Source organism: Corvus moneduloides, chromosome 33 (genome assembly GCF_009650955.1).
Source record: "Corvus moneduloides isolate bCorMon1 chromosome 33, bCorMon1.pri, whole genome shotgun sequence".
NCBI lineage: Eukaryota > Metazoa > Chordata > Aves > Passeriformes > Corvidae > Corvus > Corvus moneduloides.
The window spans coordinates 609945-630173 of record NC_045508.1 but is presented as its reverse complement, the minus strand read 5'-3'; the positions used below and the strand labels follow the sequence as shown (position 1 = coordinate 630173).

General features: G+C 52.2%; 1 protein-coding gene and 1 long non-coding RNA gene across 2 annotated transcripts in view; both read right to left on the bottom strand.

Moving 5' to 3' along the window:
* Window positions 1–295: 295 nt before the first annotated feature.
* The window catches only part of LOC116437155, a 207828-nt gene continuing 187894 nt past the window's right edge, over window positions 296–20229 (bottom strand). Inside the window, exons 9-14 of the mRNA XM_032094749.1 lie at window positions 1936–2037; window positions 1553–1655; window positions 1262–1321; window positions 1023–1180; window positions 578–739; window positions 296–443 (exon numbers count right to left, since the gene is read on the bottom strand). Of these exons, the coding sequence (XP_031950640.1) occupies window positions 1041–1180; window positions 1262–1321; window positions 1553–1655; window positions 1936–2037 (405 nt within the window). The 3' untranslated portion in view covers window positions 296–443; window positions 578–739; window positions 1023–1040. The remainder of the gene's footprint in view (window positions 444–577; window positions 740–1022; window positions 1181–1261; window positions 1322–1552; window positions 1656–1935; window positions 2038–20229) is intronic.
* On the bottom strand, window positions 15243–18483 carry LOC116437184. Its single transcript, XR_004237205.1, has 2 exons — window positions 17831–18483; window positions 15243–16646 (listed from the first exon to the last, which is right to left on the bottom strand). It is a non-coding gene; the product is annotated as an uncharacterized LOC116437184 (long non-coding RNA).

Genomic DNA, 20229 nt, shown 5'->3' with positions numbered 1-20229 from the left:
GTCTGCTAGCTTTAACATAATTGCTTCCATATTGCTTCAAAAATGGTGCACTATACTCATAGATAGAGCTGTGTGCTGCAGTCATTACCTTTCTGTAATTTATTTCAAGACATTGTTTATTTTATTTGAAAAGCTAATATATATCTAATATATATAATATATATTCATAATATATATAATTTGTATACATGATATAAATATAATTTGTATGTCTTATTTACTCATAATTTTATATCTATATATATTTAAAAATATATAATTTATAATATTGTTTACTTATAGAAATGATATATATAGGGTAATTAACTTTCTAGAACTATATACAGTTTGGACAGGTCTGTGGCTGGGCTTGGATCCAGGCACACCGAGTCCTCTCGCAGGATTTTAGGCAGGCGGGTCTGAGCGCCCAGGATCCTTCTCTCTGGCCCGCAGTAGTTCAAGTTCTGTGACAGAAGCAGAGCCCACATGAGCCCCGTGTCTGCACAGAAGGGGCCATCGCAAGGCCCGGGAAGACGAGCAGATGCATCGGGGGGATGTGGCCGTGCGCAGGGATGCAGCCCACCACAGCTTCTCTTACCTTTCTGCTGACAGATGAACTTGAAGTGGGCACAGAGAGCATCCAGAGCCATAAAGTGGTCACTTCTCTCTTGAGTGACTTGAATGGATGTGCCAGCAGCTTCCCCAGGCCTGGGATCTGGATCTCTCCACAGGCAGCACCTCTGTCCTCATTTTGACCAGGCTGGGGGAGGCAGGCAGAAGAGCAAAAGGGCTGAGGGCCGGCAGCTGAGCCATTTGGCAGGAGCCAGGAGGGCATTGGCCATGACCCTGGGCTTATTCTAGACCACCTCACGCCATGCTCAGGGGCTGGGGGGAATGGGTCCCTCCTGGTGAGGGCAATGGCAGAGTCAGCAGTCATGGAAATGCCGGCTTGCGCTTTGAGAAGGACCTTAGAAAGCCAGGGCATCCTTTCCACACCTGATCATTCAGCAGGTGTTTGAGTTTGTGTCCCTGCCAAGCCTTACATCAAGGTCCCTCTCTGCTCAGCGGCACCAGCAGCACAGCGCACGCAGGGAGAATCCTGATCTTCGCTGCTTCCTTGGAGACTTCAGGACCAAGCTGGTCTGAGCTGCCAGGGAACAGATGGCGGGATCCTTGTCTCCTGTTTGCAGTCTGTCAAGCTCTACGACAGAAAGAGAGCCCAGATGAGCCCCCGTGTGTGCAGAGACGCCTCAGCTCCCCCGAGCCCTGGCTCCCCACTCACCCCAGAGCACCTCAGCCACGGTGTCCTCACTCTGCTCTGTCAGGTGCCGCGCAGCCAGCCCTGGGCACAGAGCTCCGTCAGCCCCTGCTCCCCAGTGTGCTCCCAGCAGCATGGCCCCCGGCCCTGCCTGACCCCCTCAGCAGCCCGGGGGTGGCACTGGCAAGGTGGCCACCAAAGCCACCTGTGTTGGCAGGGGGGCACAGGGAGGCCGAGGCCCTGCCCGTGTCAGCCCCAGGGCTGGGGGGACGGGGCCAGGCTGCCCAAAGAGGGACCCTGGGGGCTGGGACTCACCAATGAACCTGAGGGCCGCCTCTCGCATGGGGGCCTGAGGGCTCCACAGGTAGCGCTGGCTGTCCCACACAAACTGTTCGGCCCTGCTGCTGTCCTTGGCCAACTGCAGGGAGCACAAGGCTGTGGGCATTACTCAGAGGGCCCCAGCTGGTCAGATCAGCCCCTCCTGCCAGCACCCCCATGGCTCAGAGCCCTCCCTCATGCTGGGGGAAGGAAGGGAACATGGGCCTAGAGGAGACTCCTGTTCTCGAGACAGGAGCAAGGCTGCAGCTCCAGGCTGGGCGCTCTGGGCCGCAACAGCCCTGGGGAATCCCAGCTGCAGAGCTCACAGCCCTGGCACGGTGTTGTGGGCAGCCCTCGCCCAGCCTGGGTCTCGTCCTCACCAAGCACTCGCCCATCCTCCACGTCTGCTCCATCTGCGCCAGCTGCTTGAGCTCTTTCCACTTGAGGAGCTCTGCTATAGCCAGGACGGCTTCTGTAGATGCCTGTAGGACAGAAGCTGGGAGGTGGCACCAGAGCCTGCCTGTGGAAGGAGACCTGGGCTTTGTTCCTGGGGTGGCGGCGCCCTTAGGAAGTTGGGACATGCCCTCGCCAAAGTGCCCAGGGGTCTCTTGGGGACAGGCCTAGGCAGCAGGGATTGAGGTGCAAAGCCCTGCAGGGACACCTGTGGGGACAGCTGAGAAGCCTTTGGGGACACACGTGTCCAGGCCTCGGTGGTGCTGGGCTGCTGCCGAGCCCTGCTGGAGCAGGCAGGGCAGAGATGGAAATGGCCGTGCCAGCTTGTCCGGCCCTGCTGGCGCTGGTTCCCAGGGGCTGTGCTGGGGGAACGCTGCCCGCTGCCAGCAGCCCTTGCCCTGCTGCTCGGGACCCCCCCAGGGGGTGTCAGCCACGCCTCTCTTGGTCAGTGCTCAGCCTGGACATGGGTACCTTGGCCACGCTGGGGGCCTCATCACTCATGTGAAGCAGGAGGCAGACCAGGGCCTTCCAGGCATATTTCTTCATGACATACTTGTCCACACACACTGTTTTGCCCAGCAGGTCTCTGAAGAGGCGGATGGAGTGCTCCCGCACACAGTCTTCCTTCTGGTAGGAAGGAGGAAAGGTGAGCTCCGCACACAGTGGCTCCCTGCCTAGGGCCAGGAGGGGCTGAGCTGAGGTGCCTGAGGTGAGGGGTGATGCTGCGGGGTCACAGCCCAGAGCGGGCAGGATCAGCGCTGGGCTGCAAGGCCCAGAATCCATCCCAGGGGAGCCCTAGGGATGCACTCCCACATCAGCCTTACCGCATCAAAGAGGTACCAGAGCCTCTGCACCACCTTCACAGCAATGGGGCTGGCCTCTGTCTTCTTCAGGTGCCCCAGTACATTTTGGAAGATGTCCATAACCATCACTGAAATGTCCCAAGACCATTCCCACCGGATTTTCAGCAACTCTCGGAGGACGCGCTTCATTTTTCTTGCCTGTATGAAAGACAGTTTCCATTCCATGAGAATTTCTGTGCCTGGTCAGCTCCCCAGGCAGCCTCCAGGCCATCCCATGGCAGGCAGGGCATTTGGAACAGTCGCCCCAGCACCTGACTCGCAGACCAGGCCAAGCCACCACCTTCCCCGAGGCCTCAGAATCCAGGTGCCACATGTCTGCCCCTGAGAGCAGCCTGCTCACCGTCTCAGCTCTCTCCGACAGCGTCAAAAGGGCCCTGAGCACCAGAGGGACCATTTCGATTCCTGAATGCATCAGAATTCTCAAGTCTTTGTACAATGGATCCAGTTCCTCTTCTTCCACATCATCAGAGGCCAGCATCTGGAAGAAAGCGGCAGAGAGCCCGAGTAGAGCTGGCAGGGCTGTCCTGGCACAGCTCCTGCTTCCTACTGACAGCAGAGGGCAAGGGCACATGGGCTTTTCCTGATGACTCACAGCCAAGAAAGTGAGGCAGGACTTCTGCTGCTGAGTGAAGATGTCCTTCTGCCCATCCTGCAGTTTGATGTGCAGCTCTTTCAAAACCTTCTCCAGAGTCTGGCGCACGGAGAACATGGCCTTCCACAGACAGACTTTGTCGCTGCAAGGCAGAGCACTGTCAGCAGGGCTGCCTCGGCCACTGCAGTGTGGCCTGGGCCAGCCCTGCAGGACTTGGGGTGCGCAGGGGCCCAGCCTGGGCAGGTGGACATGGCTGATGGGGTGTTCCCGGTGGGACTGGGAGCAGCGTGCTGGCTCTGGGCTGGCCCAGCCAGCTTTGGCTGCTGTGGGCCTTGGCTGAGCATGGTGGGATGGAGGGCCCCGCTTGCTTTGGGGGGTGCTGCAGTGTTCTTGTGTCTGGCAGCCAGAGAGTCTCGGGGTCCCTCTCCCCAGGGAACAAGCCCTCCAGGCAGTCAGGGCCAGTACCAGGATATTGGCGCGACCTCCAGAGCTGTCGCGACGACTCGCCGAGGCCACTTATTGGCCATCAGGTCAAGCAGTGTGGGAAAGCTGTGAGCAGTTGCTGCATTTGTTTCATCATAGTATGCAAAGATGTGTCTCACAATTTTTGGCACCTGGAGGGAACACAGGTAAGGGTGGTGCTTCCACTGCAGTGCAGCCGTATCCTGGGCTGCCCTTCCCCATCCCTCAGTCAGGACTTAAAGAACGCAGATAACTTGTCTCAAAGCACTGCCAAAGAAGGAAGTTCGCAGAAGATGAGCCACCCCAGCAGGCGCAGATGGCAAACAGGAAGGCATTAATTCCAGCCCTGAATGGAGGTTTGGAATTAGCACACTGGACAAAATGGCACTTTGCAGACTGTGGGAAAAGCACAGACAGCAACAACAGCAAGACGCCACGTCTGGTGAGACACAGCTGGGTAAACTGTCTGGATAAAAATTCCCACTGTGGCAAAAGGAAGCAACTGCTTACACACAGGCCAACCCAAGTTGTGCCAACAGCACAGACGCCTTGAGGATACCTGCGCCTCGGACAGATAAAAGAGGTACCTCGAGGACACTTGGGGATTCCCATCACCGAGAAGATCAAAAGAAGAAGGGCTGGGGGGTTGCCACAGGGACCCATGTGCAGGTGACGATCTTTCTATGTAATGTGTGTGTGTCTCTCATTCCCCCTCTCTCTCTATCTCCCATTTACTCTTAAATCCGTACTTTTGACGTTGGCATATGGTCTTGTTTGCACCTTAATTTTGGCCGAGGCATCTTTTGATGACCAGATCCTACCATTATTTGGGTGTCAGAAGTGGGATCCTAACACCCTCTCTGCTGCCTCAAGGTGGTTTCAGGCACCCCCTAACCCTGGCTTTGGGAGGGAGGGAGGCAGGAACCTGACAGAGCTCAAGGGCAGAGCAATCCAGCCACAGGCCACTTACATCCATCAGCCACAGCTGAGGGGATTCCATGGCCACCTCCAGAAACTCCTTGGGTGCCTTCTTGTCCAGGAGGCTGGAGCGGCCCAGGATCTCGATGGCCACAAGGACGATGCCCGTCCTCTCAGCTGGCCTGAGGTATCTCCCAAATGCCTGTGGCAGGAAGGAAGGGAGTGGAGGCCAGTGCCAGCCAGTGCCCAAAGGGTTCTGCTCGGCTGGGCAGCGTGAGCAGCCCTGGCCAGAGGTGCCGGGCAGTGCTGGCGGCAGTGGCCGCAGGAAAGCTGGCAGCAGTGCCCACAGTCCCTATGCAGGGGAGGATGAGCAGGGCCCCGTGACAAGGAGGAGGGCTGGGCTCTCAGGCATGGGGCACGGGCCCTACAGAGAGCCAGGGCTCGCTGGTGGCCAGCAGGGCTGGAGCTGCTGCTGCTGCTGCTGCTGGGACACCGCAGTGTTCCCTGCTCGGGGACAGCGGGAAGCCTCTCGCCAGGGACAGCCCCGCTGATTCTGCGCCCCTTTGTGCACACCAATCCCCTGCTGATGCCACGGATGAGAGGCCCAGCAAGGGGGAGGGCTGGTCACCTGAACTCTCCGGGCGCTGGGCTTACGCAGCAAGGAGGTGATCTCAGATTCCCAATATGCTGGGAGCTGGGCACGAACCACTGGTGGTGTGGCACCTAAAGAGAGGGAAAACATGAATGTGTGGCTGAGACACAGCCGCTGTGCCAGCAGCCGACCCAGCCCTGGCAAGCGTCGGGATGCAGGAATGGCTTAGGAGCAGTCGGTCACGGGAGGAGGTGGTGGGCACTGTGGAAAGGGGGAGCTGCCTCCAGTGTCCGTACCCAGTGAAGCTGGCCTGGGAAGCTCCGAGCCCCTGGAGCTCCACATGCAGCTCCCAGTTACACCGTGGCTGCAGTACTGCTCAGGGGGAAGGGCTTGCGGGGCTGGAGGGTGGCAGGGCAGGACACGAGCTCTCCAGGGGACATGGGGAAGGGGCGGATTGGGGCTGAGTCCTGTGTGGAGGAGCAGCTCGGCTACACGGGAGCATCAAGAGCCTGGCAGAGAGCGAGGGGCAGGAGCAGAGGTGACAGCAGCTCTGGGGACATGGTGCCCCCTGCACCAAGCACAACAAGGGGCCTTCGCAAGACCCAGGAAGACAAGCAGCTGTATCTGGGCATGTGGCGGTGCACGGGGGATGCCGCCCACCACAGCTTCTTTGACCTTTCTGATGACCGGTGAATGTGAAGAGAGAGCAGAGACAATCCAGAGCCATAGAGCTTGTCTTTTCTGTCCTGAGTGACTTGAATAGGAGATGTCCCAGCAGCTTCCCAAGGACTGGTATCTGGATCTCTGTGCTGGCAGCACCGCTGCCCTCATTTTGACCAGCCTGGGGGAGGCAGGCAGAAGAGCAGAAGGTCTGAGGGTGGGCAGCTGAGGCCTTGCAGGCACCTTGGAGCTGTGGCTATTCCAGGGCACAGGGATGGGGAGATGGCCTGGCAGGAGGGTGGCCGGTCCTTACCTGCACAGTGGAAGAGTCGGCCAGCAAATGGCTCAGCAGCCTGATCCTGCCCATGACCCTCTCTTGCACAGCCACTCTGTCAATGTAGTCCAGCAGTTCCTGGAAAGAGAGAAGAGAGAAGCTGCAGGTGAGCCCCGTGAGCAGACGCCCACTCCAGCAGCAGCAGTGGCAGGGCTGCACTCATGAGACACACTTGCACCGTCCCTCCAGACTTCCTGTGCCCTCAGGCAAAGCCTGCAGGGGGGATCCTGTCCCTGGTGGCCTTGGCAGGCCTGGCACAAAGGCCCCAGGCAAAGCTGGTGGGCAGCAAGGAAGGCAGGGGCTGCCCTCTGCTCCTTGTGCTCCAGCAGCGCCTGGGGCCAGCCTCTGCTTCCCTGGGCCAGCTGGGCAGCCTCCCCGCAGTGCGCTCTTGCCTGCACAGCACTGCGGGAGTGTCCTGGTTCTGGCCGGGACAGGGTTCATTTGGCAGGAGCCAGGACAAGACTGGACACAAGCCCGGGCTCCTTCCCCTCCTAAGTGAGGAACAGTCCTTTGAGCCCCACTCTGTGCACAGGCCAGACCTCCAAGATGTCCTGCAGCATCTTGCTGGTTTTGGATGCAGGAGAGCTGAACACCATCACCTCCAGCATGATGTCCATGGCATGCAGGGTCTGCAAGGACGACAGAGAGCAGTGGTTGATTCTGCTGTCCCTCCCACTCCCAGGAGACTGATCTGAAGTGCCAGTGTGACGGGAGGGACACAGGAGCAGGCCGTGTGCTGGGGGGCAGAGCAGCCGGCATTGCCGGAGGTGGCTGAAGCCCGGCAAGGGATGAAGGGATGAGGGTAGGAAAGCGAAGCTGAGACCGTGGCCTGCCTTGGATCTTTGGTCCTTAGGCAGCACGGGGTGGTCGGGAGCAGCCTGGACAGACTGGATGCTCCTCCAGTTCACCCAGCACTTACCCGAGCATACAGAGTTGCTTCCAGGCTCTGCATTTCCTTCCTTGGAGGAAGGAAAAAGATGCTGTCGAAGCATGCTCTTAAGAGTTTTCTCTTCCTCTCCAGCACCGTCCCCAGCGTGCTGCAAAGAGAGAGGGGCCCAGCTGGCCACCGGTGCTGGGAGCAGTGTCTCAAGGTCTCCTGCAGCACTGGGGCTGGGCTTCCAGGAGGGATGGGCAGGTGGGCACAGAGTGCTGGGCAGGGGTCTGCAGGTGTGATGGGCCGGTACCTCAGTCCGGCAATAGCGAGCATGGCCAGCCGCCGCACCTCCGTGCAAATCTCGTTCTTGGGCTCCAATTTTAGCAGCACCTGCAGAGCACAGCTGGGCTGCAACCTGGCAGCTGCCAGCACCCAGTGCCACCAGAGCCTTGCCCTGCCCAAGCAGTGCCCTCACCGGCTGCTGAGGCTCCTTGCCTTCCCCAGAGCGCCGGGTGCCCCCTCACCTGGATCTTCTCTCCCAGCTTGTATTTGTGGCAGAAATCACCCAGGTCCTGGAAGAAGCCACAGTCCTTGGCATTTCTGCACAGGATACAGATGCTGTCAAGGAACTTCAGCTTCAGGTCCTCGTTGTGCAGCTGGAGAACAGACAAAACAGCGCAGCATGAAGCGAGGACACCCCTCCAGTAGGACCAGAGCCCTTAGGGTTCAGTGCCCTGTGGGAACAGCAGCTCTGCAGAGCCAGCACCCCTGTCCAGGCTCAGCTGCCATTCAGCAGGCCGTGGGTACCTGGTTGGGGCTGCTGGCAAAGGCCTGGACAAAGTCCATGGCTTCCTGTCCATACACAGCATCTAATGGAGGGGGAGAGAAAGAAAAGCTGCTAGAGGGTGCAGTGATAGCAGAGAGCAGAGGAAGGAGATCTGCCCTCCACCCAGGCCACACCTGCTCCCCTGGCACGGCCTTCCCATGCGGCTCCCGACTGGAGGATGCCCATCAGAGGAGCTGCCCTGCTGGAGCACACCATGGCAGGGCAATGCCCAGTGCCCTGGGCTGAGGAGCGCTCTGGCAGACGAGAGGGACACGTCCAGCATCCCACAGCACCACTGCCTCTTGCCAGCCACTGACCCTCGCTGCCCACGCCCCAGAGCAGCAGCTGGGGCCCCCTCTGCTCTCCCCCTCCTCGGCACAGGCTGTGCCGGGGCTGGTGTCCTGCCCCGAGCAGCTCTGGCACTCCGGCATCACTCCCACCCCTGTGATCCCCATCTGCCCGTGTGCCAGGGAAACCTGATCCCAGCCCTGCCCAGTCCCACAGGGCCCCTCACTCACTGGGCTGCAATGGCTGCACCGTGGTCACCTCGGCGGGCTCCGCTGCAGAGCTGCTCTCCTGAGGAGCTGCGTCCTCCTCCCAGGCCACTCTGGGCTGGCTTGGGGGTCTCTTTTCCATTCTACGGACTAGAGAAGAAGTTCTGACAATAGGCAAGGGGAAAGGTTTGGTTTAATACCTTACTCCCTGCTGCAGGGCAAGATGTGAGCTAAAACCAGCGGGCTTCTCGCCAGCTGTGTGCTCCCGTCCTGTCCCGTCGCTGTCCTGCCGGACACTGCAGGCTGGGCGCTGGTTCCACGTCAACAAACCCTGTGAGCAGTTGCTAGGGGCAGGTGGCGGGTCACAGGGGGCCCTTTGTGACACCCCAGTTCCCCCACTATGGTGCTCCCACTGAAACACTCCAAACCATGCACTGCTCCCTTCTCCCACTCCTCTCCCCTTCCCCCTGTGGAGGGATGGAGAGGAGAACTGCAGGCAAAGAAGTGCAAGGTTGTTGCAGTGACCCATCCCACTGCGGGGCTGGGGCAGCGTGATGCCAATCAATCCCAGCCCATCCCCTGGATCGAGTTTCCCGAAGAGGCAGACTCAGAGGGTGGGTCGATGGGCGGCTCAGAAGCCTAAGCTGCACCCCTTGGGCAGTGCCCGGGTACAAGCTGCCTCCTCCGGTTCGGGAAAATTCTCGGTTACTCGGTTGTTCACTGGTTCTCTGTTATAACTCCTGCCTTTCAGTTTCCCCCAGTGGTTCTTGTTAAATTGTATCTGACCCCTGGCTTGTAACTCATTGGTTGTTTTCCCCTTTCACTGCGGTTTTCAAATTTCCTATAAAACTGAGGACAAGCCTCAGGGGAGGGCCCCATTGCATTCCATCCCTTCTGAGCTTGTTCAGGTTGTGAAACTTCTAACAACAAACCTGTTAGGAGCCAGACCAGAACAGCCTCTCTTCCTCTGTCTCCGAGCTAACGTGAGCTGATACCATCGGCTCCTGCCGTGTTCTCTCTGCAAAGAAGCCAGCGAGCTCAGCCAGCAGCTCTTTTCCTGATGCCGAAGTCACTTCAGCGACGCACAGAAGAACACAGCTGGACTCTCTCTGACCTAGGGCACGCCAGAGCTCATGCCTCGAGCACAAGAACTGCATTACAAGGCCACAGGTTGAGTTAAGAACAAATGACTAAAATCAGCAATCAAAGAAAGCAAGAGCCCTGAGTTGGCAAACCTTATGGATAACAAAGGAGAGCAAGGCCTGTGATGACAGTGAGGTGGATGGACACGGAGATAGCCAGCATGAGGGGAAGACTTGAGAGGAAAAACAAGACTTGCGGGCTGGAAACATGGTGGGACAAAAGTGCAGGAAAGAGGAGGGGACAAAATGGTTAGAAAAATGAGGGGGAAAGGACAGGAAACAAGGGGGAGAAAGGGCGGAAAACATGATGTAAAAGATGGGAAATGTGAGGGGACAAAAGGGCAGAAAACGTGAGAGGAAAAAATGGCAGGAGAAGCGAGGGTAGAAAGGGCAGTAAATGTGAGAGAAAAAAATGGCAGGAGACGTGAGGGGGAAAATGGCTGGGAAATGTGAGGGGAAAAGGGAAAATGGCAAGAAAAATGACATGAGGGGGAAAATGGCTGGGAAATGTGAGGGAAAAGGGAAAATGGCAAGAAAAATGACATGAGCCCAGGGGTCCTTTGTCTGAGGTCATGGTCTGATGCAGCAGTTTGAGCTGTTTCTGTGTTTCTGCACCTGTGAACAAATGACTTTTGATACCCAAAACTAGGTAAGAATTAAAACTCTATAGTCAACCCCGCTAGAGAGCAGGTATTTGTTTATTCAGCACTGGGACTGAGGGGGTCACCCCACCACAAAACTCATTCAATCTTCTTTAGCCTTCAGTTACATTTTAAAAGTCCTTCCATATAACGTCACAATTACAATATACCGTTAGCATACTCATATTTACATAAAGATCTGTCATGGTTTTACAACAGTTTGTTGCTTCCGCACATGCATCAGTTCCTTCTGTGGTGGTTCTCAGTCTCTGGTAGTCTTTTGATGAAGACTTCTGTAGTCTTCCTCACATCTGAACTTTTTACCTGTTGCTGTTGCACACAGGGACGGAGAAAAATGACATAACTTCAGGTCAGAGAAGATGGTCGAAGCCGACCCTTTAATGCCAAAACCCCATCTTTTTATAGCATGGATTGCAAAAGAGAAATTACATGATTGGCCCCTTGGCTAGCCACCCACCACAGTGAGTGGCTGAGCGGTATAACCACCCATTTCAAAATATTTTCTTCAGTGAACCAAAACAAGACCTTGCAGGTGCCAGGTAGAAAGTTAGTTTACAAAAAAGTGTTTCACTGTTTCTCAGCTAAAGCATGAGAAAGGAAAAACTTCAGAAATGCTTGAGCAGCTGGAAAATTCCTCTGCTCCTGCTTTTTAGCATCCAAATTTACCTCTGTCTCCAACACACGCCTTGTGATTCTTATTCTTCAGTCTAACTTGTTTTCAGCTGATTTTGCAATTTGCAAGTTCTGTTAAAACTTGCTATCTTGCTTGCTTCTGCTTGGCATGTTATCTTGCTTGCTCTGCTATCTTGCTTTACCTGCTATCTTGCTTGCTTTACCTGCACGTCTTGTTACAAAATGACTTGTGGTTAACCTTTCCTTACATACCACTTAGGATTCCAATCCCCCCTTTCTTTTTACTTTTGTAAATTCTTTCACAAATTATCGTGTGTTTGTTCTCCAGAAATGTGTTCCTCTTTCTACTCTGTGTCTCAATTTATATCTCTTCCAATCATCATAAGACGTTTTGATTCGCTGGCAGCACCACAAAAAGCACTGGCTAAATACGCATGTACACAAGATGATTATTCCTAACAACAAGAGTCCCATGAATAATTGTTTTAACCAATTTAGATAAGGGAGCCAAGACCTAAGTGCCTCCCATAAGTGACTTGACCAAGATGTATCCTACTTTATTACTTCATGGAGTATCTTTGCATGTTGCCAGATTGTATGTATATCTGTTGTTATTTGCCCTGATTGGTCTATTTTTCAATGTACAGAATCCTCCCATTTGTGCTGTGATCATATCTAATATCATACAGTTTTGAAATACTGCATCTTATAAAGAATGTATTTCTGTTTGCAACCGTCCAGTGGCACCTGCCATTGAGTTTGCAATTATTTCCATCTCTGCTGAGATGTTCGCTATTGCTTTTTCTAAGTGTACAATTCCTAAAGTTGGGAATAAAGCTCTGACAAAGCTGTGAGGGCCTGTATTGTACCTAGTCAGAGAATTAGAAGATATACTTCGACTAAATTGGTTTCTCCAAATTCCTGTAATGATTTCTGTAATTAAACTAGTATGATTTGTACCTTGTATAGGTGGGACGAGATACCCCATAGTACACTGACCTGTCTAATTTCCAGGCAGTTGCTTAAGGGCTATTCCATTCCCACACAACCACCAAAAGCCATCTGGCAAATCACAGCTAGTTGTGATGCTCATGTCAGCATTGTTAGTATGCCTTGCAACCAAACAGTCATGCCATTGAGCAAATTGAACTTTAAAATCTGGTGAGGTAGGTGGTGAATTTACGTAACAGATTGATTGATGAGTGAAAACTGACAAGGGGTTTTCCTAAACATGAACCTATTTGTTTGCATTGTGTACTAATATTGTACGGGGTATATGGGCTTAATGCAGTCCAATTACTAGAGGGTACCCCTAGCAATGGTAAGTGCAGTTGTTGTACCTCTCCACACAGCCAACAATGCCTTATTCCAGTAGGCTGAGCTATTCCCTCAAGCAAAGCTACATACTTATTTACATCAAAAGTTACTACAATCTGCCAAAAAGCAACAAAGCTTAACAAAGTATTCATGATTTTCAGCTGAGTTTCAGCTTCAGTCTGTCATTCTCAATGGTTGTTACTGTCCAAGGTGCAAGAGGAGACTTCTTCACTCAGGTATAATGAATCCAGGTGTTGCTGCCGCATCCAGGTAGGTTTTTCTCTCACGCAAATTGCAGTGAAGGTTGTCAGGAGGACTTGGAATGGTCCATCCCACTTCTCCTGGAGTGGATCACCTGAAAAATTCTTAACATACACCCAGTCACCTGACACTGTTTGGGCTGCCCGAGGCAGCACAGCATCCAGCTGCTGATGTCCTTTGTGTCAGCTGCAGCAGGCAGGGGTTGGCTGCAGCGAGCAGGGAAAGCTGTCAGCTGCAGCTAGCAGGGAAAGCTGGCTCCTTCGCAAGGAGTGGACCCCAAACAAAGATGATGTAAAAGTGTCATCAGAGGCAAAGGATGAGAGAGGGGTCTTTGTATAGGTTCCAGCTGGTTTATTGCAGGTACAGGGTCCAGGGACAAAGACAAGAGAGTGAGACAGAACGCAGTATTTTATAGGGGGTGGAACAAAGGGAAACAACCAATGGGGATCAACTGAGGAGGAGGAGACAATAGAGGAATATCCACCAGGGATAACTTAAGGGAGGGAATTACATGAGTAGACCAATGGGGCTTTCCAGAACTAATACATAAGCAACTAGGGGAAATACATCAACATGAACTTATACATAAAACTGGGTGGAGAACTCCTGAACCAATAAAATTAAAACATGTAAACTAAGAACCACTAGGAACATGGGAACTCGCCGTAACCAAGGGGTGAGGATTAGACCTTGGTGTTCTGGAGGCCTGTCCACCAGTCCTCCGAATGCTCTGCTGCTGCGGCCACCGCCTCATGCACCACGACACTCACCAGGATCAATTGTGTGCCGTTTATGATACGGTTGCTTGGGTAGATTCTCAAATACAGTATTATACTTCTGATGCAGCTGAGTGTTAATGGTTTTTAAGTATTCATAAATATATTGAATACCAACCTGGGTCAGGTTTTCATCATGAGCGGCATTTAACCCATAAGGCCTACCATACGAGAGTTCAAACGGGCTACGCTTTCCATTTGACCTTGGCTTTACCCTGATTCTGATGAGGGCAATGCCTGGTACCAGTACAAATTTGTCTCCTGACAGATCTTAGCTATTTGTTGTTTAAGCATGTGATTCATGTTCTCTACTTGACCACTAGCTTGTGGCCTGTAAGGAGTGCAGAGGTGCCACTCAGTTCCCAAGGCCTTGCTGACAGCTTGTATGTGGAGAGAGATTAGATAGAATTGAGCTACAGGCTGTGGGACGTGCCTGCAGAACACCATGACAGCACAAAGAAGCTTCTCTCTTCCTGACCTTGGGGGAAGAAATGCCACGTTACAGATGCACTAAGGAGAGAAGCCTGCCAGAAGCGGCCAGACACCTGAACAGTGTGTGAACACCCCCATAACAGGATATTAAGAAAGTGTGCTCTTGACATGGCAATGTGTGATAGGTTTCTTAGTGAAAAATACCATATAAGGAAATACTGTGTCTTGAAGAAGTGTATAAAACCAGATCATTTCTTTAAATAAACATCTCAGTATCCCTGTCAGTCTGAGTCCCTGCCTCAGTCGTTACCGTCCTCATTTGCACTTGTCCTGAGCTCATGGTAAGGACAGCGGGTGCTGGATTCAGCTGCTCACACACAAACCTCTGGTGACAGCAGAGCTGCCCCGGGCTGTCCATCCATGGAGCCCCAGAGGGGCACAGCTCTGCTCCACAGGAGAGCTGCCTCACCCACGGGTTTGTGCTCAGGGCAGTTTGAGATGTTTTTCAGGTTGGTGAGCCAGGATGTTTCTACTTTTAAGGAGCTCCATTGCCCTGCAGGAATTTAGGAACAGAAACTTAAGGCCATGGGATTCACTCAGGGCATATTTAGAGAATCACATGAAACCACTGGAAACTTTCCTTAGGGTAAACATGTTCCAGTGCAATTCCATTTCTCTCCAAAATATGCTCTGGCCCCTCTCAGATCATGCTATAGGCTGTACTGGGAAGATATCAAGGAAGATGAAAGATTCAGAAGCAAATTAAGGCACAGGGTTTGAACCCTCACAGGAATTTCTTGCTCTGATGACTTTGCTGAATGCTTGAGCCAAAGCTGCTCAGGTCCAAACAGAGCCATGTCCAGCTGGTTGCTCCCTCCCAGCCTCCTCTTTCTGGGAGAAGAACAGACCCAGCTCCCAGGGGTGAGGGGCATTTGCATCATCAGTCAGCATCTTTGCTTGACAGATGGACACCCAAAACTCGATTGTTGGGGTAGGCAGCTGCATTGGATGTACCTGATCCTGGGCAAGCACCTGCAATCAGCCCGACTGGAGCAGTGGGGTTGCAGCAGAGGAATTCCAGAGGTACCTGCAAGCTCAGCCAGGGTGTGAAACAGTCCCCAGGGCAGGAATTGCCTTGGGGGAGAGGAGCTGTGCAGGAGGAGCCCCTTGCAGAGGTTTCCTCTCTGCTTTGCTGTGTTTGTGCAGGCTGCGAGTGTGGGGAGGAAAACCACAGCAGCAGGGCTGTGCTGTGCCCAGCAGCTTGAGAGCAGAGCTTCCGGCCAGGGAACGAGCTGCCTTGGCTCTGGTGTTGCTGTGAGCAAAAAGCAGATCTGAGTCAGTGTGAAACTATAAACAATATGAAGTCTTCTGTTATTGCAATAAATTCCATTGATAGTGACCTCTAACAATTGCTTTCTCTTTATTATTTTGTGTTGTTTTCCACCTCATTATTGGTCAGCCTTTCTTTCAGTTACACCATTTTTTCATGACTGTGCAGTGCACGAAAAGATGTCTAAAGAATTTGGAAAGATTTCTAAGGAATGATGAGATGAAAGGCATGAAGACCCACCTAGAGAAGGAAGAGAAAATTCAATTTAAAGAAAGAAGGATGAGATAATGCAGGACAAACTGCTGACAGCTTCTCATCTCCACAGCTTTTCCCAAAATCTTATGGCAGACAGAGACACAACAGCAGAAAGGCAGAACACTCTGTGTAGGTCTCCACACACCTGCACTCCCAAAGCTCTGCCATGGCCATGCCAAGTCCTTGCACCATTGCTTTGGCTGGGTCCTCCTTTGCCCACCCCCCTCACAGCTCCATCCTGCCCCAGTTATCAGCTCCTGTTCTGCCTTTCCCACCCCACAGAAATCTCCCTCTCCACTCGGGTGTGCCTGGAACTCCAGCAGCTCTCCCCGCTCAGTTCTCAGGTGGTGTCAGCACAGAGGCACAGGTGGGCTCAGGTCCCTGGGACAGGGGTCCCCAAGCCATGCAGCTCCACCAGGGATGAACCTGGCTCAGCGTGGCTCTCCTGCTCATCCTCATGCTGGCTTTGCTGGGAATCAGAGGAGAACAGCAGAAGATGCTGCTGGGAGTTCCTGAAGCAGTGGGCAGGAGCCCGGGAAAGGGAAATGCTCCAAGACATCAGCTTCCAGTGAACCCTTAAACTCTCTCTCTGGCCATCTCCTTTCTCCCAGCAGAACTTCCTGGCCCTGCTGAGCAACAAGGGCTGCTCTGTTCCTCTCCTCTGCCTCTGTCCCTTGCCCCCAGCCCAGGATGTGCTCAGGCAAGAAAGCAGCAGATCTTACAGGTGCCCCATGTGCAGCTCTGCTCCTCCTTTCCCAAAGCCTCACATCTCACAGCTGCCCTGATGAGCCAGAGGAAGAGGGGCAGCTGCACCAGGGATTCCTTCCAGTTCCCAAAGACCAACTCCATTGCAATCCCAAGTGCTTTGCAGAGCAGAGATCCCCTGTTTGACACAGGGGGCCCTCACTGCTGCCTGCAGTGGGCATCCACTCTCTGTGCACTGCTAATACAAAGTTGAACGATCCTGTGCTGTTTGGCTTCTTAAATCTATGTTTTTCCAGAAATTGTCACTAACATTCTGTAGAGATGGTTTCACTTTCTGTTCCATTCTCTGCTCTTTCTATTCTTCACTGTGATTCCTGGCTCCTTCCTCTAACCGCCTCTGCAGCTCCTCTCTCCAATGTCCTTCTTTATCCTTCCAGCAGAACCATAGGGGAACACGTGGCACAGGCCACAAAGAGTGACAACAGCAGTGAGATGGAACAGCCCTCACACCTGAAAGAGAAAGTACTAAAAGTAATTTTCACTAAAGCCCTTGCATTATTATTAAGTGCCATAGTTCTTCTTACGAAATCCATTCCTTGCTCCTGCCATGGCCAGGTGACAAGTGACAGCAAGGCACAGACTCACTGAAACAAGGAATAGCAGCCTCTCTCTCTCATCTCAGTGCATTCTCTTATTTCTTATTTTCGTGAAAGTTTCTTTAAGAACCAGACACAAAACACACGTATAAGTTCCTAGAATAACCCTGGAGCAAGGTGTTTACAGTTCAGATTTCATCCTCAGAAGGAACATGATAATTAGAAACTTGTACTGATACACACTAATGAAAAACAGAGGAATGGAAAAACCACAGGCAATAGAAATATAATACATATATCACATAAAAATCATAAATGTGACTGTCTTGGGGTGACTTTATGATGTGTATTCCCTATCGCTGCCCTATGCCCAGAAATTAATTTTTGTGCCTTTCTATGCCTTTAAACTGAGCCTGAGAAGGGGGAGGAAAAACTGAGCAAAACTTTTTCAAAGCAGTTTGCAGCTTGTCCAAGGTCACACAGAGATAGAGACTTTTTTTTTTTTCAACTGCGGCAGGAGAGCGAGAGGGAAGGGAAGCACCCGGCTTGCTTTTCTTTCCAGCCAGCTTTCGGCAGTTTTTTTTCCTCAGCTCCTTTTCCTCCAGAGAGTTAACTTTTGTTTTCCTGGGACTTCGTTGTTTTCTCTCTGCTGGACAGTTTCAACATCAGAATATATTGGGAGGACTTTCCACCGAGGCCTTGGCCCTGGAGGTGGACCCACCACCCCGTCCCAGCTCCAAGGAGAGAGAGGGAGATCTATGGAAGGATTCTGAATTTTCCCCCAGGTTTCTCTCAGCAGAGCGGGAGGTTTTATCATTTAGCATTATTATCCTTTTCCTGTGTGTTTGTTAAATAAATAGTTTTTATCTCTTTCACTTTCCTTTGAGGAAAATTTATTTTTTCCTGAACCCAGTGGAGGAGGGCTGGTTGTAGCCTGCCTTCTCTCAGAGGATATATTTCTAAACTTGGCCAAACCAGAACAGCAACTTAACACTTCATTCTCCAGATGAAATGGTTCCCCCATTGCTGTTCATCCCAGATTCTTCACACACACAGATTGGTTAAACACTTACAGTCCAAGCTTCCCAGGTCTCTTACCTGAGATTTGGTGTAGAACTCACTGGGTAATTCAGCTGCTCTGCTTTGGGGGGCACTTTGGATGCTGTTTCCTTCGTTTGCTGAAATCACACAGTCGATGTATCTGCCATGGCACAGGAGGATCACACACCAAATCCCAGGAGGTAGAAATTCTTTGAGTCTTCCAGCAACACAAGCACTTCCCAACACAGCGAGCCCAGGGAATGCAGGTGGGGTGGAGGTGAAGCTCAGGACAAATGTAAAGAAGGCTGGACAGAAGAGGTCAGAAGCAACATATAATTCCTCCAATGATTTCTTCTGAGGACATTTAAATTCCAGCTCCATTCTTTCTTCAACCATAACCAGAAATATGGAGTAAAGTGATACAGACAACACACTATAATGATTTTTCCAAACACTTTGGAATTGCTTCCTGACTTCCATTTTGCTCAGTGATCAATACTGCAGCACCTCAGAAGCATTCTGTGCCTCTGTATCACACCACTCATCTTCTTATGCACTTTCTATCACCACATCTGCAAAAAACTGAACAGCCAAGAGGAAATGAAAATTAAACACACACAGGAACTGGGTACAGACACAGCTCCATCTGACACTGGAGATTCTGACGCTTTTCATTTCAGATGTCTCATGCCCTGTACAGGATCACAGAAACACAGAGTAGCTGAGGTTGGGAGTGACCCCAAGAGATCACCTGGTCCAACTCCTCTGCTCACCCAGGGACACCTGGAGCTGGTTGGCCAGAACCTCTCCCAGAGGCTTTTGAATATCTCCAAGGATGGAGGCTCCACCACCTCCCCAGGGAACAATGTCTGTCAGACCCAGGGAGCAGTCTGGGGCTCAATGGCCTTGCTGCATTTCTCTCTCCGTTTGACATCTTCTTGGTGAGGTGCCTTGATTGGCTCAGAGACACAAGCTGCAACATGAGAATTCCCATTAAATGGACAGATATTTTTGGTAGCTTTTTACCATGAGGTTAATCAAATATTTGAACAAGCTGATGTGATTTGATTTATGGAGGAGTTTTCCCCCCTTGTGTCTATAGGGTAAGGAGGAGAATGTAAATAAAAATGAGAAGCCATTGCCTCTTGTCATTGCATTACTGCCCTAATTGTTGTCATGCCATAAAGTTTGTCAAGATGATGAGAGCTGAAACCAAGTCCCAAATGTGCTTGAACAGACTGAAACCCCAGAATAGAGAGGTTTGAAATTAGGGGAGGAGTGCAGATACTGCTCTGATCTGGAATTTCAGTAAAATGGGGAACTGAGTGGGATGGGATGAGAGATTCCTTGAGAAAGAAAAATGAAGTGATGGGGTACTGCTAAAGATTTTGGTGGTAAACCCAGGATAAAAAAATTGGACTTGCTCATATAGTTACAACTGCCTGATACACAAATTAGGAATGTCTGTTCTAATGCTTAATTACTGATCAAAAATCTCAGTAACAATCACTAACCATGAAAATTTCTGATCTCATAATTCAGACTAATAATAGAAGCTATTGTGCCTTGAGATAAAGGAGGTGCAATACAGCAGCATGTCAGGAAATGTTCCAAACCCACCTTGTAAGATCAGTTATCAGGTGGGACATCTCTGCACTGGCTGAAGGTGTAAAATTCAAGGCCATTTCTGATGAAAGTTCCCACAGTGCTTTCATATTTTTATGTCAGTTGTTTTTAACATCGACTTCAGCCTGTTTCAGACCCCCACCTTTGCTCTCTGTTCATCTGTGCTGGGCAATAACTCACTGGCACCAGGGCTCTGAACTGTGTCCATTTCATCCCAAGGATGTGCACAGGCTGCACCAAATCTCACCCTCTTCTCCCAGTGCCACCACCACAGGGTGGTCCTGCAGCCCTGGACTCTCCTGTCCCATCTGGGACACTCGTGGCCATGACCTGCAGCTCCAGGCTGTGCAAGATCTGCAGCAAAGCCGTGTCTCCTCTTCCATGCACTAAACCACTGCACAGGGGGACACAACAGAGCCTTCCCTCCTTCTCAATCCCCAGTCTCCTGCCTTCACCTGGGAGGGACAAATGGCAGTGGGGGACTCAGGGCACCAAAATGTTCTCCATAAATAAAGCCAGGCTCGTTGTGCTGCAGCCAAGGGCAGGTCCCTGGGCATGGGCCAGCTGGTTACAGTGCCCCTTGCAGAGGCACCTTGGGCAGCAGAACAGCAAGTGGCTTGTGCTGGGTGAGCAGGAGATCCAGCAGAGCCCCACTCCTCACTGGCTCCTCTATCATTGGAGGTGGAAGTATCAGGAAGCTGCAGGATTGCTGGTGTCCTGCCCTGTTGTCCCTCCAGCAGCTTTCATGGCTCTTGCAGTTCCCCAATGTGTCAGGCCAAGGGCCAGGAGGGCTTTGCAGGGAGGAGGCTGCCCCAGAGGGACAGGCACAC